The following is a 24,535-nucleotide window of genomic DNA, read 5'->3' as shown; positions in this document are numbered from 1 at the left end:
TAAGCGTTCGGTTAGCTCGCGCACGTAGTTACAAAGTGGCAGACGCGCAATCAGCCGGACAGCTGCTACCACAGACTGCTTTTCTGTTTCCTAGAATCCGTCGTTTTTTTCCTAAGAAACTCCCGGTCCTCGAGTGTTTTTCGAGCCACGAATATATGAAAAACGAAGGGGAGGGTTTCTTTCAAAGAACCACTGATCGTGGTCAATAAGCTACTTTTCTTTTCTGACGACAGAAGGTAGAGAGCTTCTGTGCGAAAAGGGGGAAGACAAACATGCGATCCTCTTACGCGAAAGCGGATTCAGCGCACCAGGAGCGGCTTGTACAATTAACAGTCGGCAACGGCGACAGTGCTTTCTCTCCCTCATGGAAACAACTTTTCTTTTGAAGGCAAGTAAAAGTAGAGCAACGCAGGGGGCGGCCTTGCGTTTGTGGTCGTTACTCTGTCGCCTATTTATCAAACTACGTGTTCGTCGTTCGGTGTGCTGAATTACTGACCCTGCCTCTCGCATCCTCGAGCCTAGAGGTGTCGGCTGGGTTCTTCACGGTTTTCCGCGTGCGCCGTCGTCGCCGTCCACGCCTACTCCGAAACTTTACGAGAGAAGCATATCGACCGCATACCGACACGTTTTTTTCACTGAAAGTCAACTCAATGGCGGAGGTACGTTTTGTCGTGTGCCGTTCACCTTTTCGATGCAATGCTCTACGTTTCTCTCTGCTGTGCGCCGCCCCGGTGTCTTTTCTCGGGATGGGCTACATGGTATAGCTTTCTTAGGTTTTTTACTTCACGCAGTGACTTCCTCTGTTTAAAGAACGTTAGGAATGCGATACTTTGTAGATATGGCACCATGGCAAGTCGGGAACCGCAGGAGCGAACCACTTATGTAGGTGACCACCACGACTTGTGCGAACATGGGACACCGAGTCTTGCGTACTTCCGGCACTAGTACAGGAGTCCGTCGTTCCCCCTTTTCGCATTTTCGAATCAGTGGGCGTGGTTGTTGGGAATTGCTTGCAAATTATAAAGCGACTGCGTTTTCGTTTCGCTAAAGGCGCCTGGTGAGGGAGACCGTGCCCTGCCTCACGTGAGGAAAAGGGGCGGTTTCGATGCTTGCAACACAGTGTGGTTCCATGGGATTCAGCGTTACAAAAGAGAGCCTCTTTCTTGAAAAAAAAGCTTCAGGGAAGGAAAATAAATCTACAGGATAGGAAGCCCTGAGGACTACTTTCTATCCAGATTCTTTCTCTACATCGATCACAGGATGCTCCTCTTCATCCTACATAGCCCAGTTTCCTGAGACGTGGAAACATAAATGCTATTTCTGCTGTGCTACCGCGAATGCCAGTCACATACGGTACAAATGTGCTCGCTTATCGCCGGGAAAGTTCACTTTCGGCTTCTGCAGAACCAGTTGTGTTTGTTATGACGAACTGCGTACAGAAACTTGAAAAGCCACTCCAGCTGTTACGTCTTTTGGATTCGACGTGTGGGTGTCCGTGTAGGCTGTAGTGGTGCCGCGATCGTTCCGGCTTTTGGACGAGCTGGAGAAGGGCCAAAAGGGTCAAGTGGCGGAAGGTGTATCGTTCGGACTGGAGGAAGCGGATGACATATCGCTTACAAAGTGGTCAGGAACCATCTTCGGGCCCCCAGGGGTGAGCCTTTTGACTCGGGAAGAAATAAAACCTAGGAATTTTAAAGCGAAAAAGGGACCTTGTAACTGCCTGTGCACCTCCGTGGATCCCCGAAGTATCACCATCGACGACAAGACTCTTTCCTAGTGCCAGGCCAAGCACAGAGAGACACAAGATGACTTGTCGAGGAAGCGGATTTTATCTGCGGTTTAGATGCTCTCCGAAATGTAGCTTTCTCGAGGAGATCAACACTACCACGTGGTCCAGTGGATTTGATCCTGGAGCTAGGAAGTGCATTCTCTGAGTACCAGCATGACTGCAACTGAACCGGTCATTCTTGATCGCAAGGAGAGTTAGGGCCGATTTGAGTTCTTTTACTGGGACCGGTCAGGAGAAAATACACCGCCGGAGGAGACGCGCTTACTCCTCAGATGTGAAGAGCTTTTAATTAGCAGGGAAACAGAGGATGCATAGTACGATCATGTTGGCCGCTTGCACCTTGTGTTCTTGTTCCTCACAGACGGCGTTTGAAAACAGAATTTACTGCGTCAGCATCAACTGCGGCCCGAGTTATCCTGATGAGCCACCTGAGGTCTGCTTCCGGACTCGCATCAACATGCACTCCGTAGACCCAAATGGAGTGGTAGGTTGGCGTGTCAGTTTGTTTATATGACAGTGCTTGCCTGTCTTTCCACTGGGAGCGGAACAGAACTGGATGGAAACATGAGTCTCGAATGTCGATCTGACATTTTCTTGCCAACACACCGTGTTGGCCTGGGGAGAATATGGCGGCAAGATCAATCATAGATATTTGTGCGGTGTCTGTCGAGGTTCGCATCAACGTGCTTCATTTCAGAATCAGGATGGGTGAATACTTCTGCGCGTTTGAGTTCGTATGTGTCCGGTATGCTACCTTTGGCTGGCATGTCAGAGGCAACTACTTTTGTGGGACAGTTGCTTCGAAGGAGAGAACACTCATAGTTTCGGATGGGTACCAAATGTAATATATTGTGTCAGATAGATGCGAACCTCATTTAGAATGACAACCCTGTTTTCCACAACCTTGCCACTATCTGGCGAAGGCATCCCCGTGTCCAGCTAGCGAGTCGCCCGCCATTGGTCAGTTCTGTGTTGCTACCACCTGGAGTGAATGGGGGCAAGCCCGTACGGGTAGTTGAGACAACAGACAACGCTGAGGTTTTGTGATACGGTTCTCTGCGTGTCAGGTTCTGCGTAGCAGTTTCCCGTTGCTGCGGGCGTGGCAGCGACATTACACTTTAGATCTCCTTTTGACGGCTCTGCGCCAGGAAATGGCTGCCCCTGCTAATCGACGGCTTCCCCAACCACCTGAGGGAGACATGTATTGACGAGGAGGCGAGAAACGAGAAAGAAACTTTGTTTTCGCACAACAGAGGTAGATTTACTAGACTACTGAAGGTAGACGAGAAACAGCCGAGGATTACAAATAAGGTGTTCTCTCTGGGGATGAAGTACGGAAAGATGGAGAGGAGGCAGAGAATGCGAAAAGAGAAGAGGTGGTGCACACGAGCGTTTTCGTAGATCGCACTGCGCCATCATCGCGCCCCGCCACGGCGTGTTGCATCGTGAAAAGTGCTGACGCAGTTGGGATTGGAGCGCCTCCCCCAAGACTATTCGGAAGATCGAAGCGTCACCTTCACAGTTTGGCGTTTCCCCGTTTGTTTTTTCATGCGCCTTTCTTTTGTGTCGCGGCGAAAGACACTGCTCACTCGTTGTCTTCAAGGCCCGCTGGCTCGACACACCCGCTTTAAGTGGAATGTCAAAACGCAAGCAAAGCCGTGCATTTGCGTCCTCGGGTGCGGATGTTCATTTTGCCGGTGGCTGTAGACAACGTTGTGAAGCCGTCTTCATGTGAGCAAGCAGTCAGGGCAAACTGCGGTTTTCGTTGCCAATGTTCGGTTCTCCGTTTTCACTGATGCGCCTTAAGGGGCCGCGGACTGTCCTGGCACATACGGTCCCCCCAGGAAGATAGCCACGGACCGCATTTGTGGGATACCACACGCTCTACCTCAGCCAACGCGTCATCAGACGTCTCTCAATTAAGACAGCAGTGGTGGTGAACGAGGAAATGGATATGACAGACAGCAGCACAGACTTAAACATCTTGCTCTTTACTCGGCGGTTACTTCGCACTCAAGGTACTCTGAATATCAGGCACAGCTCGCGGTTGTCGCAAATAGTGTTGATTCCCTGGCTTGCGGAGCAACGCTTGGTGTTCGGATTCTGCTGTGTACGCCATGCATGCATCGTCCGTGTGCTTCCTTGCACACTTAGCAGCGCCGCGTGTACTCAACAGTAGTGTCCGGTCCAGTACCACATACGAAGAGCGACATGCCGTCCCCATCAAGGACAGAGCTTCAACCAGTAGAATCACTGATGCGGCTCGCGACTTATCGTGGGCACTGTAGTCTTCCTTTTCCTCAGGTGCATATCTTCAGTCCGTGCTCAACCACGGCGGTATACTACCCATTTGCATGTATACCTTGTATTGGAACCACCGATCGCTGCGACTGCGGCGATGCGAGGAACACAGCACATTTGCTCGGCAGTATCTCCGATGCCCGTGGGACAACGGCTGAATTCGTCAGGTGGAAGCGGACACATTGGGATGCCGTAGTGCTTGTCGCTTACTCATTTTCATCCCCTTCACACCAAAGTTTCTTCCCGGTCTGCTGGAAGAATCTCAATATTCTGCTCACGCCCGAGAGACACAGGCCTGATAGTTTCCAAGACTTCTCTCGTTTGGTCGGTCCGTAGCATGTACAGGTAACCCAGAAATTAGCGTGATGCCGTAGGGAGGGGGGGGGGCGAATTCACTTGTCAACAGCAATACTGCAAGTTTCTGCACACTGCCACGACCCATCTTTTCTCCCCTGTCCTTCTGTGCAACAAAGGTGGCGGACATTACGTGCAGAGTTCCAGAATGGCATTCACTCACCTAAACATCACAGGAAAGCCTGTTCTTAAATCTCCTACAGTCATCGGAAAGGCGAGCATCCCCGGCCTAGGACTGGGACTTCATGGCTTTCGTCGGTGCCATTCATACACGCCACGTTTCGTAAACTCAGGGGGGTTCAAAACACAGCCAAAGTCTGTAGAGGATGTGAAGGTGGAATGCCAAATGCCTTACTTGTGTCGCGTGGATTGTCTTCGCTAACAGCAATCGCATGACGGGCTGCCACTGCTGAACATTTACGACTTCGTTTATGGCGTGGCACACTGCTACCTAACGCATTTCACGATATAGTCTACGACAAACTGATTTAGTGTTCCACTTGCTGCATCTCTCACCAGAGACCCTTGCTTGCTGTGTATATATCATATTTGTTGTGTAAGGGGCATGCATTCTTGTCACTACCTAGTGATGTGCAGCATCCCACTTGACTTCGACGAAGAGCAGGTATACCGTCCTCCCGTGAAACAAAGCTGAGAGTTCCCTGTGTCCTCGAAGAAACACACACCATAGACAGTAACGCCGTGTGGAAAGAGAAAGTAAATTGTGGTACGGAAAAGGGGCAAAAACGACAAACGGATGACGTTTGTTGCAAAGGATGCTTGCAGAATGGCATGTCAATAGAACGGCCTCCGCTACCGATTTGTTGCGAGGACCCGCGTCATATTCGTTGTGAACATTTCTTCTCTAGCGCAATAATTTTATGAATTCATGGCAACAAGCCGCGGGGAAGGTTTCTAATTTTCCATCTAGTACAGCAGGGCGGAAACCATGCGCTAGCTACCGCCCTCTACACTTTTCCCTGCAACGACACCAGCTTCGGACCCAACGCTCTCTACAGCGCGTCGCATCGGAAACGACTCGACCTTGACCACCCTCTTTTCTCAGCGTTTTCGAGCAGGAAAAAAGCATACCACTTTCCCTTTTTTTATAGAGCAACCGAATACATTTAAAATCGTTTCGGCATCCAAAAAGAGTTCGAGTGCTCGTCGCGACTGGTGCGGATACATGGTGAGCAGAAGTTGTCGAGTTCCGGTTGTTGCTAACCTCCTCTCTGCGGGAGCCAATGTGGGAGCTAAGCCGGCTGCCCATCTAAGCCTCATTTGTTCGCTGATCTGCTCACTGCAACATTTTCTTGTCTCTTGTCTGTGCGTTTGCAGGCATATCATCCCGATTTTTATGGTGAATCGTCTTTTTACAGAAGGCAGGAATGGTTCTGTCGTCGTGCACGTGTCTCCAGTTTGTTCATGGTAACAAAGAGCAAACGAAAATAAAAATTCCCAAGGCAGGTATGCTACCCCCAGTGGTACTCTTTAAAGAACCTCGGGCCCAACGATTTTCGGAAAGACATGTTACCGCTACAGGTGCCACCCCTGTGGCACTTCACTGTACATATAAAATCTAGTGTACAGCGATGTGCGGGCGTAGATTCACGTGAGGTATACCTATGTTATTTGTGAGTTTCTTAGGTGAGTCGACTGCAACCGATTCAGGAACAATGGCGAAAACGGGGGCTGAGCAGCTGGAACTTCATGGCGACACGTGGCGCGTGTGCAATTTTGTCGATAAGAAGGACATCATTAAAATTGATTCAGCTACAATGAAACAGAAAGTCCAAGTAAGTGACGAGACTGGTTGCTTAATGGCACGTCTTCGTTGGTAACACACTTCCTTCATTCGGTTTAGACCATTACATTCCATTGTCGAGACGTGCTAAGAGAACACTACTTGCCGCTTCTGGTTGGACCTCATGTGTTCGACTTGTGCTACAGATTCGGGACTGTAAAGGAGTTGGCATCCAGATAGAATCAAAGGTCAACTCTGTCATCATTGACAACTGCGATAACTTGCGGCTGTGCGTAAACAGCCTGATCTCCGGTGCGGAGTTCGTCAATTGTCGTAAAATCAAGTTTCAGGTCAAGGGTACATGCCACTCGATTGCGATCGACAAGTGCTCGGGTGTCGATTTGTATGTCTCGAAGGAAAGCAAAGATGTCGAGGTTACAACCAGCAAGTCTGGGGAAATGAACCTCAATTTCCCGAAGACAGATGAGGAGGATGGTGACTGGGCAGAAGTGCCCATTCCCGAACAATTCCATCACAATATCAAAAATGGCGTACTTCATACCAGGGTGTCTGAGCTGTACTCGTGCTGAGAAATAACGTGGAGGCGACCGCATCTTTTCAGTGCGTTGAGTCAGGGTGAGTACTAACGTTCGTGGTCTTACTCCGTATGTTCATTACCGGTTTTCGGTGTGCGCTGGCCAACGAAGAGTCACTGCATTCCTCTCGACTGGGGGCTTACCCGTCAAGTATTGTGTACGGATGCACTGCACAAGTTCAGTGGTGGGTTCTCTCGGACAGGGACTCCCTACCAGTTGATGTGAGCGAGTCTTTTGCACAGGTTTCTGTGAAGTCAGACCTGTAGAAAAGGAATGTTCCTCACGGGTTTTGGACAAAACATGGCATGCGTCGTCTTTCAGGATAAATCCGGAGCCAATAGCACTCAATGATTATGTCTTTGAGCACGCTTGTGTTGGTAGCATCCGTATACCGTGGCGCGGGGGCAGATGCCGAGTTTGAAATGAGTTGGCTCAAAAACTGGAGCGACGAGTGTCGAACAGCCACGGAGTTTAATTCGACAAAATGCGTAATACGCGTACCTGGATTTATATCGGCTGCGTTCAAGTCCACTGAACAAGTTTGGCTTGTTCGTCGCAACCCGTGTTTTTTTCGTTATGGGCACACATACCTGGCATCCACAACTGAAGGAATCAAAGAGAAGTGTACGTACAACGGCAAGCTTGGAAGCCACCCGTGGGTGCGGTTTTCTTAGAGGCGTGTTTAGCCACTCACGGCTGTCGCACCTGTGAAGTTCCGGTTTGTGAAGTGAATACGTTAGAGCGTAGATTTGAAGATGATTGTCTTTTTTGCACTCGTATGTGCTCTGGCTTTCACCAACTCGTCCAACGGACAGTTCAACTTCCCGGCAATAGACGCTGGAAATGACGAAACACTGGAGTTTCGCGAGCATCAGGTCATACCGCGTCGCACTATGGATGTAGAGGCAGCTGACATTGAGTCGAATCCATACATCTTCAGGGAGGCCCAACTGGACACGCCTGAAGAGGCTAGCTACCCCATAACGCGGAAACTTAGTTTACAGGAACAGCCTAGCAACGTGAATCCTCACGAAGAAGTTGACGATTACGCTTCTATTCTAGACAGCATCAAAGAAGGAGTTGTGCTGGAGGCGCTCTTACCACTAGTTACCATGGCTCCGTTGCTGGTGTCCGCTGGTCTCGAAGCCGATGTGAGCTGGTCAGTCCCCGCCGCTCCTCAGGTGTCGTTCCCCAAGCTGGGACAAAAGCGGACCGTCTATATGTTGAAGTGCTTTGCATGAACGCAGCCGAGTCAGGTACGTATTTGCTTCTCTGACCGGGATGACAAACCTGAGCTGTCACTAAGATTCAGGAGTGCATTACAGGGGGATGGTCGGAGTCGTCTGCTGGAGGTCGAGACTGACAGAAAGCCTTCACAGCAGACGCTCAGATACTCTCCTGCGACGTAATTGGAAAGTGTTGTACAGCTCTGTGCGAAATGCCTTTTTGATTCGTGGAATCCGCTACCATAAACGAAAGACACATGAGACTGGTGCCGCCACGATGATTTATGCCTGTCCCTATTTCTACGGGATACACAAACATTTTGATGCGAATTGAGTGAAGCCAACCCAGCGTTGTTTTGCTTCCGTATCTCATATAGCTGCCAAAGTGACCGCTTGACGTGACCAGAAACTTTATCGACGTTATGTCATCGTGATCAAAAAACGTCGATAGTGCCCTCGTTCCGATCCCTACACTGGTGCAAGGTGGTTACCACATCTCTTCAGTCCTGCCTAGCTGGAGAAATTCTAATAACTGACAAAATGAGGCAACGCCGTTTAAGACTTGAAATAAGTCACGGAGGATGAGAAGTTGCTTGGGCTCAGCAGTTGTATGGCTCGAATACTGAAAGTAACCTGCGTCGAGGCTGAGTCTCAGCAAGTAGCACTGCCTCCGCCTCACGTAGTCCAATTCTTCCGGGAAACTATGAGGGGACCACTAACAGGGTACTTTTTCAAATTTTCTGCCCTTATTAGTCTGCGGACCGTAAACTGCGTCCGTGACCGCGAAAGACGAAGTGAGGATCAGTGACACACGCTTCAGCGAACTCTAATTGTCCGTCTAACTGCGTATCCGGCTCATCGACAGGTGTTTGGGGACCATAAACCATGCTTAAAACGTTTACTTTGGGCATGTGAAAAACTTGCGGAAGCACAGCATTGGAGGTACAGTACTACGTGCGCGAAGGTACTCGTCGGTCCGTTTACAAGCTCAGTGTAAAACACATGCCCCTAACAGCGTAGAGAAATGAATGATGAATCACCCATCTGACAAAAAGTCTTTCCAGGATAGATTTAAGTGTATGAAAAAAGTCACTGAGTCGCGGGACTTTCACCTCACAACTGCTCACAGAGCAGCCCTGCCGAATGTGCCTGTGCCAAAGTGGAACTCTGATCATCTTATCTCCGGCGCCCTTACTGCTAATAGACAAGGCAGGGAGGACGGAAAGAAACTTGGGAAAAACTTGACTGACAGTCATCTGTTACAGTTCTCAATCACGCTCCAGTGCCTTCGTTCGTCGGCAGACGCGGGTTTGAAAAAGTAGCGTCAGAGAATGCTCGAGACACGCCAGAAAAACAAGGACTCGCTTTGAACAGCGGTATAGACAGAGTGCCGGTGAAGCAGACAAAAATCAATTTCTTCTTATAATCTATTGGAGATAGCTAGAATGTCTTGACGATTGCTGAAACTCCGATTAGCGCGAAAGCCGCAACTGCCACGCCTGAATCAAAACAATTTGCCAGCACACCCCTAGTCACAAAATGATCGTTTGTTTTGGTCCGAGACAAGAGAAGCTTTGAGAACCTTTGAAGATGAAATACCACAACTTTAAACACAGAAGGAAATCTGCGCACGTTTTGACATTCACAAAGTGTGGCTGATGTCTGTGTGCATTCTTTTCTCCTCCAGTTCCCGTTCAGTGAACTGGAGAAATATTCACCAACTGGAAAATTATTCACGAATGTAAATCACAGCGGACCTACGGACACACCAATGCTATGTGATCGTCGTTACTCTCTCAAGCAGGCTAGAATCCGTACACAGAAGCACCAGACTGCGAACTACAGTGGCTACGACTGCATAGACTGGTAAGACGAATTTGCTCGACCTTATCGTAATGCTCGAAGTAGATATTACTCACCTTGTGTGCTAGCTGTAGCCAAGGCTCCGCCTGTCTCCAAGCCAGCGGCTGCCAATTCGGGTGCTGCCTCTACGACATCAGCGTAGTCTTGTACCTCCTTCATGAACGCTTGTTGCTGACTGGAAAGTGTCCCCTTCGCGATACAGGCAACCTGCGGATCGAATACCCCTTCCTCATGACAAGTGATTACCCGACTTATTCCCATGAACGAGGCACCGGGCCGGCATTTCACCTGCACGGACATTCAGCAGATAAAAAAAACTCGCGTGAGTTGATATACTATATTCCCGCTTAACCACTTCACCGTCTAAACCCGAGAAGCCGAAGCGGCAGCAGAAAATAAAATGCTAAGAAAGGCAAAGAAGGACTCCTCCAATGATACAGTCAACGGACCAGATCCCTCCTTCCCACGAATGACACGGAAGCAAGCGTGATTCGTCAGCATGATGCCGTATGTGGTCGTACGAAAAGTGGCACGTCCAACCCAACCTGAGAAGAAACGTTTTCAGAAAAATATACTGCGGAAGGTGAGACCTGAACTGTCAATTTTAGTAGATCCTAATACTAACGCGTCTACCAGTTTCGTCACATCCGCATACCATACTATTTGTAGTAAGGCCTCGTAGGTTTCCAACCCACATACAAAACAACAATGACTTGCCTCAACTTGGTCGCCCAGTGCGTAGAAAGGTTTATCAGGATTGAGCATGGCGTTAGCCAGTTCGCGAGGCCGAACACAGACTTTGTCTGGTGTGAGGTTCCTGCTAATTTGCAGCTCTGTACACAGCAGAATAAGCCGCTCACAAAAGAACACCACTGAACTTCACGCTTGAAACAGTGCAGCGAATGATTAGCGTAACTCTGGCCTAACTCGTGCGGGACTGTCCCTCTGTTTCGATTCTTACGGATGCTAAGTAGCACTTCCCGGGTGGTGGTGCGTTGATGCGAGCCTCATCGATGCGAGGTTCGTCAGGTCAGACCCTCCGTGTATGTGGAGTCAAGACGTCAACAAACATCAGGAGGTCGAATTTCTCAGCGAACTATATGTCATGCTACAGACAAAGAAAGACGTCTCTCTCGACTGCGAAAGTTCTAACGATCCGTGGACTTCTACGAATGATGGTACCTCTGTAGACGAAAGAGTCACTTGCTGGAACAAAAAATGTTTGTGCAACGTGCCGGCAAAAGGACTTTTACCACCGTGAAGAGATCACTTACCTTGGAGCTTCCTTTCTTTCTCTGCAATGATTGTCCCCCACAGAAGTTTCTCAGCTGTGGGCGCCTCCAGGCGGTTCACGCAGATGCTACGGCCACCTTGCGTCTGAGCCGCCTCCTCCTTGCCAACCTCTTTTTCTTCGTTGTCGCCAGGTTGTGTGCCATCACTAAGCACTTCACCTGAAACCTCGGGACCCTCAGAAAGCCAGTGGCAGTCATAGATAACAGGGGTCCCCGACTCTTTGAGTCGTTGTGTCGCCTTTTCCATCATATCACACGACGGCTTGTCCCTGAACTCCTCGCAGCCACGCATGATGCCTTCGAATGCTTGCTTTGTTAGCGAGACGGACTGGTAGCCTGTTCAGAAACAACAGCAGAAACGCCTGAACGACAGACGAAGGTCACAAAGGCAGGATTCGCGCACTCCCTATCGATACAATAACACACACACCACTAGTGACCTTGCTGTACTTTGAACCACATCAGCTGTGAGAGTTCGAACTCCCGTCTGCAGTATTACAATATTGTACGCGAGAACTTGCAGAAGCCTTCGCGAGTACAGAGGGGAGGCGGGCTCGTACGCAGATGCCAATCGAGAGCAATACACTATTGCGCGACTGCAGTGACGGCGTATGAAGGACAGACAGTGAAACGCTGCACCGTGGCACGAGTCAGTGTATTCCACGCAAGATGCCGAGAACAGTATGCGGCCGTGTGAGCTGAGAGAAGTTGCAGCAGCTTGGCTGCCCCTGGCTGCTGATACTGTTTCAGGTGTCGCATCCATCTGACTTGGAGCTGCAGCAGGTGGGAATTTGTTTCTGCAGAAACCGGATGTAAAACGACTTGCCTTGGTTGACGCAGGCGTCTTTAGGCAGAAGTGTTTCATATCTGCAATTCTGGTGCTCTTTGCATTTGTCAGCCTCGACGATGGCCGTACAGTTGAAAAAGCACTGACGATAGACGTCGTCGTGGAAGCAGTTTTTGGTCTTAACACACTCCTGCGGATCCATGATCTCAATGCATCTGGGATGGTCCTCGCTCCTGGTATGACTTGTTGCTTCTGCCTTTTCACTGCTGTCGTTCTCTTCAGGTTTATCGTGACTACCTGTCTCTTCAGCCTTTTCACTGCTGTCGTTCTCTTCACTCTTATCATGACCCCCTTTCTCTTCAGCCTTTTCACTGCTGTCGTTCTCTTCAGGCTTATCATGACCCCCTTTCTCTTCAGCCTTTTCACTGCTGTCGTTCTCTTCAGGCTTATCATGACCCCCTTTCTCTTCAGCCTTTTCACTGCTGTCGTTCTCTTCAGGCTTATCGTGACCCCCTTTCTCTTCAGCCTTTTCGCTGCTGTCGTTCTCTTCAGGCTTATCATGACCCCCTTTCTCTTCAGCCTTTTCACTGCTGTCGTTCTCTTCAGGCTTATCGTGACCCCCTTTCTCTTCAGCCTTTTCGCTGCCTTCCCCCTCCTCTGGCGTAGAGCTCTCCCCGTGCGTCGCTGCTCCGCCGGCGCTTTCACTCTCCGATGGCTGATCGTTTCCCCCTTGCCCATCCGTCTTCTCACTTGAGGCTTCCTCTGCACCCTCTGCTTCCGAAGCGTCCTTATCTTTCTCTGCAGACCCTCCTGCCGTTTTCCCTGCCTCTTCAGCTTTGTCACTTTCACCTTCTGTTCCATTCGCTGCGGATCCTTGTCCTTCGCTTTCCGAGCGCATCTCATCAGAGCCTCCGCCCTCCTCTGCCGAGCTTCTGGTCTCGAGGAAGCTCAACGGCTGCTCTCCTTCAACTCCGTCTTCTCTGTCTACGTCCCGGTGTTCCCGAATGTCTTGCACGGAGTGTTGAGCCCGCTGCACAAACGATTTCTGCTTGGCGTATGGTGTATTGTCGGCTGCTGTGCCAACGGTGCGTTTGCTGCCTAGTTCGAGGAAAAAGAGACCAGGGAAAACAGCAGAATCCTCGTGGTTCATGGAGGAATCTTCCTCGTGGTCCTCCACGGGTTCCGTTGGAGACGCATAGACGGACACGGACTGACGGTGCGAATGAGCGCGAGAAGGCTTGCTGGAACCCTTGTACCAGGGGTGTGCCTCTTCCTTCTCCCAAGGCAGGCGGAAATCATGCTTCCAAGATCCCTGGTTCCTCTTAAAATGTAACTGCTTCTCCGGGTGTCCGTGCGTTCTTTTTTTTCGAGGCACATCGTCATCGTCATCGTCTTCGTCGTCGAAGTCAAAGGGGTCATTATAGTCGAATGGATCGTAGTGGTGGCTGTGGTCGAAATCTGCGTCATCGTTGTCCATCAGAAAAGAGTCATAGTCGTGTTGCATGCGGTCGTGGTAGGCTTTGTCCACATGGAGGAGAGCTTGTCCCTTTGACGGGATCCAGGAAAGTGACTCATAGTCCATAGAACTGAGGGGTCCGGACAGAGGATCCATCACGAATCCGAGGGTTTCTCTGATTCGCTCCGCTTCTCCAGAGGGGCGTTCGGCATCAAGCCGCTCCAGCGTCTTGAGTTCGCGGGAAAACTTCTTCACCGACTCCTGCATGTATCTGATGCTTTTGCCGATTACTTTCAAACAATGAAGAACATCCGATCCAGACCTCTTGTCGATTGCGTCGATGATATCAATTGGTTTGTCCAGTTCTTCGATCCTGTTCACGAGCGCACTGGTGTTTTTCGCTTCCACATTAGCCTGAATGTGACCGAAGAGCTTCTTCATAAAATTGTGTTGTTCCGCGAGAGCCTGCATCTCCAGCTCCACCTCGCGCTTCCTCGCCTCCGAGGAGTGCTCGTGGTGGATCACGTCGTCCATCTTTAGTTGCTCCACCCCGAAAACTTCCGCCTGTTGGGTGTACAGCTCCCGTTCGAGAGCCAAGATGTATTCTCGCAGCAGATCCCGCATGTCGTCCCCAACCCGCTGGTGCTCCTTCCAGATCCGCCGGAGCAAGGCACCGGAAACTTGCACAGATCTCATGCTGTCCAACTTGTCAATAACAGCATCTGCGAGAAACTCATCATGCCTTTTGAATTTCTTGCCTATTCGTTTCTCTTTCCTCGCCGAACTCAGTTTGTTTTTCGGGTCCTTTGATGTGTCTGCCGACGACTTGGCTGGAGTGGTGCTTGTACTTACAGCTGGAGTTGGGGCAGGGCTTGGGGTCGGGCTCTTCGATGAGGCAGGAGGGTTGGATGCATCCCGTCCCGCCAGCTTTGCTTCCGGAGTTTCACTAGTACTCTTGTTGTCGGGAGGGTCGTCTTTCCGTTCCGCATCGGAGGACTCCGAGGAAGCGACGGAATCGTGGGCCTCTGAGTCGTTGCGCTGTTCATCGCTAGCACGCTCTTGTTCCGACTGAGCCACGCCACCTTCGGAACCGTTCGCCGCCGCACGAGACGAGACGGACAAGGCGTCAACACCAATGTCAGAGGTCCGAAGGGCGGCCGAAAACCCCCATAAAGCAATGAGACAGAAGAAAAACACGCAGCCAAACGGAGTTTTCATTCCCGAAATCCACGTAAACGATGCTTTGGCTACTCCGTGAGCGAACGCCCCGCTCGGGGCAGCTCGCGACGAACGCGCCATTGCGAAAATAGGCCTTCAAATGGCCGCTACGATGTTCAAGCCAATTTCTTACGGTCGTTTCGTGATACGCAGGTTGAGGGGTAGACGTGATGAAATTCGATAGTATCCTGGATATCGGAGATCTGATCGAGCAGGACTACGTCAGATCCGACAGTACAAGACCCCGCAAGCCTCCACCGATTTCCGCGAATCGTTACAAACCGGAGAAAAGCACTAAGAAAACGACACCGGAATTGCAACAGCGACAAAGACAGACTGACGTGGTGCAAACAGACTCAACAAAACACAGAATGAAACTCGTGGGTCCTTGAACAGGTCGAGCATGACCCAAGCGACGTGGCAAAAATGGGGCGAGTGGTGAAATTGCAGAGGGAAGTCGATACATACAATTGAAAAATAGGCGTTCCTGAGTCCTCAAATCACCTGGTTCTTCTGAATGAGCCAGGACATGCCGTCAAGGGCGTTGAAAATGCCATGAACGAGTTACGTTCTGAAAGGCGTCTGACTGGCAGAGCAGTTTGCAAGGACCACTCCGACGGAAAAAAGCGAGCTGCCTACTTTGCCGGGCCTTCACCGATTCTTGGATCCATACCATCAAAAAACTGACTGGGCCGGAAATACATTTACAGGAGAAGATGTCCTCATTTGAAGCGCATCGCTTCAAGATCGTAGGCGACACAGCGAAAGATATCGGACAAAAACCTGACTTGCACCTTATCCACCGTCCCACAGATCCGCTGTAAACGTATCAACGGAGAACCGAGTGATGGGTAAGACCGTGAGAAATAAAATATATTCAGCTTCGATAAAACGCTTCAAGAGTTGATAGGAGCTAAGGCTCAAAGAGGCGGACAACCTGCGGCCTTGCACGCTTTGGTTTTGGCCCGAAGCCAGCAATGACGCTGCCGTTACTGACGAGAACCCAGGAAAGGTCTGAAAACGACCAGCATTCCTGGGAAGCCAAACAAGATAGCACAGGAATTTCTCGTGAACTACCTGCCTCGGGTCCCAATCCAGTGGTGCTCGCCAAAAGCAGTCAGAGACAAGCAAATTCACCATTTGACTCAACAGGGTCGCACCGCTAGACAGCAAGACATAACAGCCGCTTTACCATGCTAGCTGGACGCTTCGAACATGGGGAACCGCGAATCTGCCTCAGGGTTGGGAAAACTGGGTCACCTGCGACCGGCTTTTTCACCAGCTCCCTTCAGAATCATGAAGTATGTTTAAAAAATTACGGGGATTCACTGTTGGTCCTGAAGAACTCAAGTGCTCTCGTCTAAAAACTTGCTATGTCTGTCATGTATGGGGCCGCGCGTCGCTGCTGGCGTTGCCGCATTCATTGCCTTCAAACCAGGCAGAACCCTCATGCGTGAAGGATTGCAAGTCATTCGCTGTGTCCCCCATTATTCTGTCTGATATTTATTGTATCTCCATAAGCTTCCACTCATGCTTTCAACATCGCCCGAGCAAGATGTAAGGTGGCCCCGATTTGCATCCTCGGAAAATCGTGGTGCGGAAGCTGCAACTCCGTACATTGTCTGGCGACGCGATAGAGTGGCGGTGCCGTGGGTCCCAGAGAGATGCACTTGATCAGCTCAACATAAAGAATGCATATTTGAAGTTTTATCTACACAAGATGGGTTTCACCAGACATGTTAGTCGGTACAAGGATATCTAGCCGGAAAGGTTGGGCAATTACCAGCAGTGAATCTGTAGTTGAACATCTTGTCTGTAGTAAGGGCATGCACTGCGCAGAATGAGGAATGTCTTGCAGCAGAGGGATAGTTTCTCTGCAGTAACGAAGCTTCTGAACGAGGGGAAAGAGTTCCAGTAGAAGGTTTGTGTATCTGAGGCTCAGTTACGGTAGTTTTCTGCCTTCGTCGCTTGCCGAGAAAATTCCGCTCGTTAAGCCTAGATCCGCGGCAATACTAGGTACAAAAAATGTCGTAGCATAGACAACCTGTAAACTGCAACATCCTTTCCCGCAAAACAGCAAATACGCCAGAATATCGTTTCAACGGGGCCCGCCACTGCAGTTGCCTTCACATGAACTACTGTGCACGTACGCCACTGAAATGATCACGCGGGAGAGTGGACAACAACACGGGCATGATACGCGTGAAAACCACCACAGCAACATGGATTCTGTGATGAAGCATTTCGTAGTCCGGACTATTTGTGGTCGCTGTAGATTGACACCGAAAAGGATAGCTAAACAGGTGAGACTCGCGTCTGAACGCTCCACCTATCACGGTATGTTGAACGCGTTATTTTGCTGTGCCCTCTTCTGCAACAGTTCAGCATAAGGTTGGTATGATGTCGAAACAAGGTAGTTGGCAAACCAGCTACTAAACAAACACTTGAAGACGATACAACTGGAGTCGTAGTTATTTTAACACCATATCTATACGGAAATATCTTCGAACCCGGTCGTTGCACCAAGTGACTTTTATCTTTGATTCATCCACCCAGTTGCGTGTGCCCGTTGACTTCTCTGTGCAGTCAAATGACTAAAACAGCTGTTTTGGTGAAGGTGTTTCCCTGCTTGCCTGTAAGCAACAGTGACCCTGTCGGATCTACGTAGCCATGCGTTTATCGATGGGACTACATGCATGCTTTCAAATAGCACAATAGACAGAGGGATTTACAAAGCTGAGTGGGGGCCTTAATTACCTTATGTATCACTGTCTGATTGTGTTTCTTTAGTGAGAACGTGAGAGTTCATTATTTCCTCTACGTTTCATCCCAGTGCTTCTAGCGCTGACACCTCGCCAGAACGACCGCAACCTGACTCACCGAGATGGTGAAGGTGGGCGGACGAAACGGGGAAAACAAGCTTTTTTTGTGTTTCCTCTGGGAGAACGGGCCGCGAAATACAACGAAGACCGCGAAGATCCAGTTTGCACATGCCACGCATGTGACACGAACGAGTTGGTCCCCGCGCACGAAAAATACCACTTGGCATCAATCCACTCTTCCTTCCACGGCCGTCCACAGTTTCAGTGGCACAGCTCCTTCCGTCATCAAGTAAAAATGATACCGAAAGGTACAGAACAAACTAACACCGACTGCCGTTTTTCTCGTGTCGATATCATTCTCCCTGTGAGTGGTCCCAGCTTTTCGTTGGCACCTACTGTCGTACGGATGCGACACAGAACTCCTCAAAGAACAACCGGATCAACCATCATTCTCCCCTCTACTGTCGTCCCCTTAGCTTTACTCAACTTGCTTCTGTGCTGACACCGCTGCTAGTTTTCCGCCGGTTGAGAAAAACAGATGGAAAAATTGAGCAAAGCTCTAGCCAGTGCAAATCCTTTGCTCCCAACGTATCCACCACACTTTCACGCCGACTGCCGCGGCTCTTTTTAGCGAGGAAAGCGGCTGAGTGAAGTAGCAAGTGCTCACAAGCCCTCCTGCAGAGAAAAACGAAATACAAACATGGCATGTTGTTTGATTCATTCACAGCGGCAATGCGGAACAAGCGAAAAAACCAAACCGTTTGACCAAACGACAACAGTGCACACAACATTACTGGGACTGTTCGGCGCCCAAAAAGAAAAATAGCGAAAAAAAAACCGTGATCACCACCAGGGAGTCCGTGGTTTCACCGTCCCCTACCTGTATATACGGTATGGCAGTCACGAACTTGTCACAGTGACAAAAACGCATATCCGACAATTGCTACACCCAAGAAAAGGCGCAACGCGACAGAAATTAGCTCACCCCCGCTTCGCATCTGAGTGAAAAAACGAGGAACTCGACCCTTTTTCTGAACGTGTCGGATTGAGCCTGGGCGAAAAACTCACGCCCCAAACTATACTTAAAACTGTCAATGTTTTGCCCGCCTACTGCTGTCAACCACAGTAGCATCCCATAAGAGAACAATCACAAGTGTGGGCATGCCCCTGTTCTTCTCTATAACCACCTTTAGATGTACATACACTGGCAGCTCCGGTAGTTCACGACTTGACTGCGGTCTGTCGGTTGCCTGTTACCCATGAACAGCTCGGTGGGTACCTTTTTCGAATCGTTCTTCCTTCTTCGGCTCCATTTCTCTCCTTCGATGGTTTTCCGTCAAAAACGTACCTGCCCATGGTCTAATCTGCGGCCATTTGTCGACGCGCCATCTTGCGTCGTCATTTCCACTTCGTCATCCAGCGTTTCCCTGCCGACAACCTGTGGCTGCGGCTTGTTTCCCTCGCCTGACCGCGTCGGCGTTGGGAGTTGCTGAGATGTTGGAGTCAAGCGTGAGCTGGTGTGGTAGCCTTCCTCGTCTCCGTGAAGATCGTCATCCGATAGGTTCCCGTCTTCACTCAACGACCCAAATGAGTGCAGCTTGAAGTTCGGAATCCCTGCTTCGAGCTCTTCCTCCGAGAACTGACAAGCACGGAGATACAGCCGAACAGACATGAAGAGGCGCAGAAACACCGGTTCTTTGAGTGCTTCCCGCTCCAACTCCTCACCTCTCACCCTCTCTACAAACATCCCTATATACTCTCAGAAAGACACATATCCCCCCCAAATACGTATCACGGATGCATATCATGCATTCTTCGACGCACTTGTCGGGCGGCGGCATTCCAGCGTTCATTTACGTAGCAGTTGCATTCTCCTTGAAGGCTGAACGTAGTGGGTTACGCAATTTTTCTCTGTCCTTCCGAAACCAAGTATCACAGAACTGTGTGAGGCAATTCGCTTCCATTTCCCACCGGAAAAACATATCACGTGGAAGACGTACGTGGTCATGGAAGTCGAGTTCCTCGCCCCAGACATGCAAGTCCGCAGCCTGCACAGATCGAGGTCAGACAGGGTAAACCAGATGCAACCCCAAAGCCACCAAAGTCAAACGCACAAGCCTGGAACTCGCCTACACGCACCAGTCTGTACTTGTATAAGATACCACCTGTTACACATAGCTGTGACCGCGCAAAAGATCAATTCCACAACAGTACGCGCGACTATATGCACACACACGCAGATGCATGCTGACGCACACACAGCTATGGTCACACACAGACACGCACATGTATTCGCCGCACGAGCTCTTTAGACACTTGATTCACAAGACGTCCACAGAAAAAAGTATGTTCACTCGACATTCGCAGAAGAAACAACTCGTCTCTCGCGAACTGCTTGCCCACGACAATGCTTTCACGTTCGGTTTCCTCTCAAGGCACCTCACTGTTCCTTTCAGACAGAGACCGACACTCGCTCAAGTGATGGACTTTCGTCGAGTGGAAAGCGAGGACAGAATTGAGGTTGCCACAGGGTACGCTTGCACTGCCTCGGTTTCTGGGAGAGAAAATCGGAACCGGCATTCGATCTTACATTCTTTGCGCGAGCATGGTGATTCTCGAGATCGTCTACGTCGCCCAGCTCCGTGAAGTACGCTAGCCTGAAGAGAAAACGCATGCACGAAAACGTCGACTAACCAAGACGTTCACGCATACTCACAAGCACTCCTCTTTACAAGTGTGAAGCTCTTATCTAAGACAGCAGGTCCCTCTCTGCTGCCATGCATTCCTAACGACTCCTCGTTGCATGCAGATTCTATCTGAACACATGTTCACGCCGGAAAGGTTCCCCGCGTCGCTTCTTCTGCTGTAGGATCGAATCCACACACATGAATGACGACGGTAGCTCTTTCCGCACACCTGTTTGCACCATTATACAGTGCAAGGCAGGACACACTTCGAGAGTGATATTTCTCGATTGGCAGAGCCGAGAAACACGACCACGCCTGGAGAAAGTAGTTTCGAAAAGCGGTTTCGTGCTCACCGTCTGGATTGCTGGCTAGGTCGCCAGATAGCCATCATTGCGGCGAGGACGAGAAGAAAGAGGAAGTGAGGGATCGCGTCGCTCAACCACCACTGGTCCCTCCAACGGTCCGAAGCATCCTGCGAGCCAAACACACATGATGCTCTAGCAGAATTATTCGACAAGTCCGTTAAGCTGGCAAAGAAAAGCGCACACGTGATCGAACCACTTGAACAACACAGACAGAACCTGCGGACGTACATACCACATCTCGCAGACCCGTAAAGGTGATACAGCTGCCCAAAGCGGTGCAACGGCCGGCGGAAACAATGCATCATTCAGGGACTTGCAGCTTTGTAGCTTTTTCGAGAGTCACAGACACACGCGCGTGCTCAACTCTGTAGAGATGAAACCCAGAAACGAAAACCTTCCCCTCCCCCCAGGCCAGGAAAACCAACAGGAACCGGTAGCCGCGGAGTGTCCAGTTCTCCTACCCAGGAAGCTACGTAGATTTGACAGAGAAGATCGATGATAGCCAAGACAATTGCCAGGAGGAGGACCGCGTACAAGCGCCTGTATATGAGCAGTTTCTCGTGCTGCTTCTGCTGTTGCAACATCTGCAGAAACAAGGCACATCCGTCCAGCGCATGGACCGCGAAATCGCCCTTCACAGATCCACGCAGCTCGGCAGATCTACGAGCAAATACAATTTAGCTACAGAGGTAGGTAGCACATACCCGGTAACGAATATACCATTTTCGCGAGGGTGTACATCTCTATTCTACGCTGCAAGACTAAAAAAACTGCAGACTGGAAAGAACGATATAGGATAAATCGTGCACCAGCGAAGAACGCAATTCCAACTGAGGCCGAACGTAGGTGCAGGAGGCCCGAAGTTGAAACTCGAAATGTACAACGCAACCAATTCACATATGTCCGCCTGAAATACCGTGCCTCAGCTGGCCCGTGGCATGCTCTATCCATGTCATTGCAAAGCAGGAGTACTACGAGGAAAAAGTCCCCACAACTGCCTCTATAGTTCATCGATGATCTTTCTGGGGTCCTTGTGGCGGCCCATCTGCCGTTTGATGGTTTGCCTGGGTTTCCCCACGCATGCATTCTCCTGTATGCATATATATATATATATATAAGTACGGATTAAAACATGGCGGACACTTTCTGTCGGCAGAAGCTTACTTCAATGTTGTTGTTGATGGACGAGATAATCCAGTAAAAGAGAACTCCATTGAGGGTTGAGATGGGAATGAGGCAAGTTAGGAGGAGAACAAGAGGCAGGGAGTGAGAATTGCTGAATTCATCGCTGACTTGTCTGCATGTGACACACACCAGGAAACAGAAAAGCGATGCAGAAACAGTCGAAGATATATGGAGGGCGAAAAATCGCCGTGTTTGTGTGTATTGCCTTCAGCATCGGCAAAGCTACTTGCATCACGCACAATCAGATGCACGTACACCCGCTAGTCCCGACAGTCGTCGATATCTGTCAAAAATCGGGATGCCTTTTTGCCGTTTACATAGATATGGTAAACTGTGTCAGGCTTTTCGTTTCTAGCTAGCTATGTGTTGGAAAATACCATTCAAGCACGATGCACAGTGGCGTTACGAACCGGCTAACATGTATTTAGACATCTGCACCGACTGGAATCGTATGGCCAAGAGACAACCATGTTCTCTGTGGATCTCTCTCGATCGCTTCTATGCGCTGAGTTCTCCATGGGTAGGTAGTGAGGTCCCTAAACTCAAGAGAATCATTAGATATGTTTTGTTTTGACTACTAGTTGGCAAATCTGATTTGGTGCATCCACTGCACTTTAAAATGAACTCTTGAGACAAACGCTGTCTACCAGTTGATACATTTCTAAATATGTTCCTGCAGGCTGCGTCAGCCAAAGTCTCACCGAACAGTGTCGAGAATGATGTACAGCACGACGATGATTTGCATGCGGACGACAGTCTTTTTTTCGAGGACCGGGATGGTGATGGACCAGCCGATTGCTCCAAGGAGCACGAGCATGTAGGAGAAGATGTTTTTCACGACTGTGACGAGGATGGAGACGACAAGCAGCACTTTGTTTCGGTCGCCGCGCATGTTGTAGTCGTACAGGTAGACGAAGAGGGCGAGGCTTTCGAGGAAGCCGAGCACCGCGACGACGAGCATGAATTTGTGGAAGGTGATCAAGTTTGCGCGCTGTCTGTACATCAGACACCCCCAGACGAGGCAGACGACCAAGTAGACGAGCATGAAGAGGAAGTAGAAGGGGATCTTCGGGTACTCATACCCCGGCAGGTAGCCGTACGCGTTCCGGACGGCGACTTCGCCCTCGAACGCGAGGCCCTTGAAGCCTCCGCAGTTGGACGCGACGAGGAAGTAGATGTCGCTATCTTCGATCTCCATCTGGACGACTCTCTCCGTCTCGCTCGCCTCGCCGCTGAGGGTAAGTGGGCAGACATACTGTCCAGCGGGTTCCCGAACAGATGAGGAAACACGAGGAGAGGTCGGCTCGCGCGTGGAGCCTCCCTCAGCACCGAGAGACGACGAGAGCAGCGGTACGGCGTCGCCGGAGATCGGACGTTTGAGCGCTCCCGGATATGGACACTCGTTCGTGGGCGAGAAAGAAGTCGGGATGGAGAAAGAGGGATGCGAGTCGCCCTCGCCAGCCGCAGGCCGCGCAGAGCAGCAGAACGGCGCCGCAGACGGAGAGGTGAAGAGCGTGCGGACGTAGGCGTAGGGGAGCAAGGCGAGTTCCACAGCGACGGGAGATCGCGGCGAAAAGGGCGGCGATGAAGCGTCCGAATCGCCTTGTTCCTGAGCCTGGCGCACTGCCGCCGCCGCCTCCGCGGTTAGCCGCACATTCTTGAAGGTCACAGTCGGAGCGGGTAGCGCGGCCGAGGGGTCGGAGCCGAACAGGTTGAAGGGGAAGTAGAATTTCGTGTTTTTGCCATAGACAAAAAACGCACCCTTCTCGGGAGCGAGGAGGAATGGGTCCGGCACAGGTTGCTTCGTGTACGTGACGATCTGGCCCGCGCAGGGCGCAGCGACAAGACCCAGGCAAATGATAAGAGACAAGAAAGTGAGATACGCGACAGAGACCCGGCCAAAAAGAGAAACTGAAGAACAACGCGCGAGGGACGCACCTATGGGAGTCTGCGTGCAGAAAAGGCGGCTGTCCAGACAGCCCACGGAGCACAGGCGCGGCCCTTTCGGAAGCCTCTCGTCCTCTTCCGAGTCCCCGGACAAAGCCTCGGGCGCTGCGGACTTCTTCATTTTGGAGCAAACAAATCGGCTTTTGAGAAGAAATGGAGCAGCAAGGAGAAAGTCATCCGATGCTGATAGAGTCGGCCGCGCGAATCGAATGCGCAGATGAACTACCCTTTCCCGAGACGGAGATACGATTTATTCAGAGGTGGGGAACTCAACGGAAAGAAAACGGCGTTTCCTTTCTCCCCTCGCGTGCGACGCCGTCGTGTGCCCCTCCGATGTGTCTCTGCTTCAAGTGTAAACGAGACGCGTAGCCAAATATCCCCGTCCTTCTTTCTCGCGTTCAAATCCAGGCACCCCGAGAATGCCCGAACCGCGCTATCCGCGGTACGCTGCGACAACAATCGTAAGAAATAGGTCTTTCCTCTTCCCTCTCCCGGCAATGGGCAGCGACACAGGGCTAGAGGCCGGGTCACTTTAGGCGGAAAGCTTCGCGGTGGAACGAAGACTCGAAAGGGACGAGGCAAGTGGAGATGGAGGCAACGCCGAAGTTCTGCCCGCGCGTTTGAGCAGTCTTGTACGGATCATGCTATTACGTTTAAAAAAGACGGGGAGCTGCGGCTGTTGTGCAAACGAAGGACGCTTGTGAGCGACAGGGACGCGTGTACGGGCGGCGGCACCGCCAGTCGATGTAGAGCGGAGGAACTTAAAAATCGAAACGTAGTCTGATGATACGGAAGAACTGCAGCGACACTGCATTTGAAACGCTGATTCAGCACACTTTGAAAGGTGGGCAATTCCTTTATTGACCTCGCTGTCTCGCGAGACTGTGACGGTGCCTACGGTGA

General features: G+C 50.7%; 6 protein-coding genes across 6 annotated transcripts; 3 read left to right on the top strand and 3 right to left on the bottom strand.

Annotated features, from left to right (window-relative positions):
* Nucleotides 1-334: 334 nt before the first annotated feature.
* TGME49_310040 (ubiquitin conjugating enzyme E2, putative) lies at nt 335-5,345 on the top strand. Its single transcript, XM_002364209.2, has 4 exons — nt 335-882; nt 1,502-1,651; nt 2,151-2,273; nt 2,857-5,345. Exons 1-4 carry the CDS (start codon nt 697-699, stop codon nt 2,995-2,997), a joined length of 600 nt encoding a protein of 199 aa, XP_002364250.1. The 5' UTR covers nt 335-696; the 3' UTR covers nt 2,998-5,345.
* A 487-nt stretch (nt 5,346-5,832) lies between these two features.
* TGME49_310030 (cyclase-associated protein, putative) lies at nt 5,833-6,778 on the top strand (the record flags this gene model as incomplete). Its single annotated transcript, XM_002364208.1, has 3 exons — nt 5,833-5,911; nt 6,092-6,240; nt 6,395-6,778. The coding sequence occupies 3 exons, from the start codon at nt 5,833-5,835 to the stop codon at nt 6,776-6,778; spliced, it is 612 nt and encodes a 203-aa protein (XP_002364249.1).
* A 761-nt stretch (nt 6,779-7,539) lies between these two features.
* On the top strand, nt 7,540-8,428 carry TGME49_310020 (hypothetical protein; the record flags this gene model as incomplete). The annotated part of the gene is made up of 1 exon (XM_002364207.2): nt 7,540-8,428. The coding sequence occupies one exon, from the start codon at nt 7,540-7,542 to the stop codon at nt 8,023-8,025; it is 486 nt and encodes a 161-aa protein (XP_002364248.1). The 3' UTR covers nt 8,026-8,428.
* A 635-nt stretch (nt 8,429-9,063) lies between these two features.
* RON1 (rhoptry neck protein RON1) lies at nt 9,064-14,707 on the bottom strand (the record flags this gene model as incomplete). Its single annotated transcript, XM_002364206.2, has 5 exons — nt 9,064-9,509; nt 9,930-10,161; nt 10,591-10,706; nt 11,148-11,501; nt 11,992-14,707. 5 exons carry the CDS (start codon nt 14,705-14,707, stop codon nt 9,451-9,453), a joined length of 3,477 nt encoding a protein of 1,158 aa, XP_002364247.2. The 3' UTR covers nt 9,064-9,450.
* A 908-nt stretch (nt 14,708-15,615) lies between these two features.
* On the bottom strand, nt 15,616-17,898 carry TGME49_310005 (hypothetical protein; the record flags this gene model as incomplete). The annotated part of the gene is made up of 3 exons (XM_018782602.1): nt 15,616-15,659; nt 17,507-17,768; nt 17,884-17,898. 3 exons carry the CDS (start codon nt 17,896-17,898, stop codon nt 15,616-15,618), a joined length of 321 nt encoding a protein of 106 aa, XP_018635591.1.
* Nucleotides 17,899-18,111: 213 nt separating this feature from the next.
* Nucleotides 18,112-23,753, bottom strand: TGME49_310000 (membrane protein, putative; the record flags this gene model as incomplete). The annotated part of the gene is made up of 8 exons (XM_002364205.2): nt 18,112-18,123; nt 18,797-19,087; nt 19,449-19,496; nt 20,039-20,105; nt 20,489-20,607; nt 20,962-21,084; nt 21,665-21,797; nt 22,387-23,753. The coding sequence occupies 8 exons, from the start codon at nt 23,751-23,753 to the stop codon at nt 18,112-18,114; spliced, it is 2,160 nt and encodes a 719-aa protein (XP_002364246.1).
* Nucleotides 23,754-24,535: the final 782 nt, after the last annotated feature.

This window comes from Toxoplasma gondii, chromosome XI (genome assembly GCF_000006565.2).
Source record: "Toxoplasma gondii ME49 chromosome XI, whole genome shotgun sequence".
Taxonomy (NCBI): Eukaryota; Apicomplexa; class Conoidasida; order Eucoccidiorida; family Sarcocystidae; genus Toxoplasma; species Toxoplasma gondii.
This window is presented reverse-complemented; position numbering and strand designations above follow the sequence as displayed.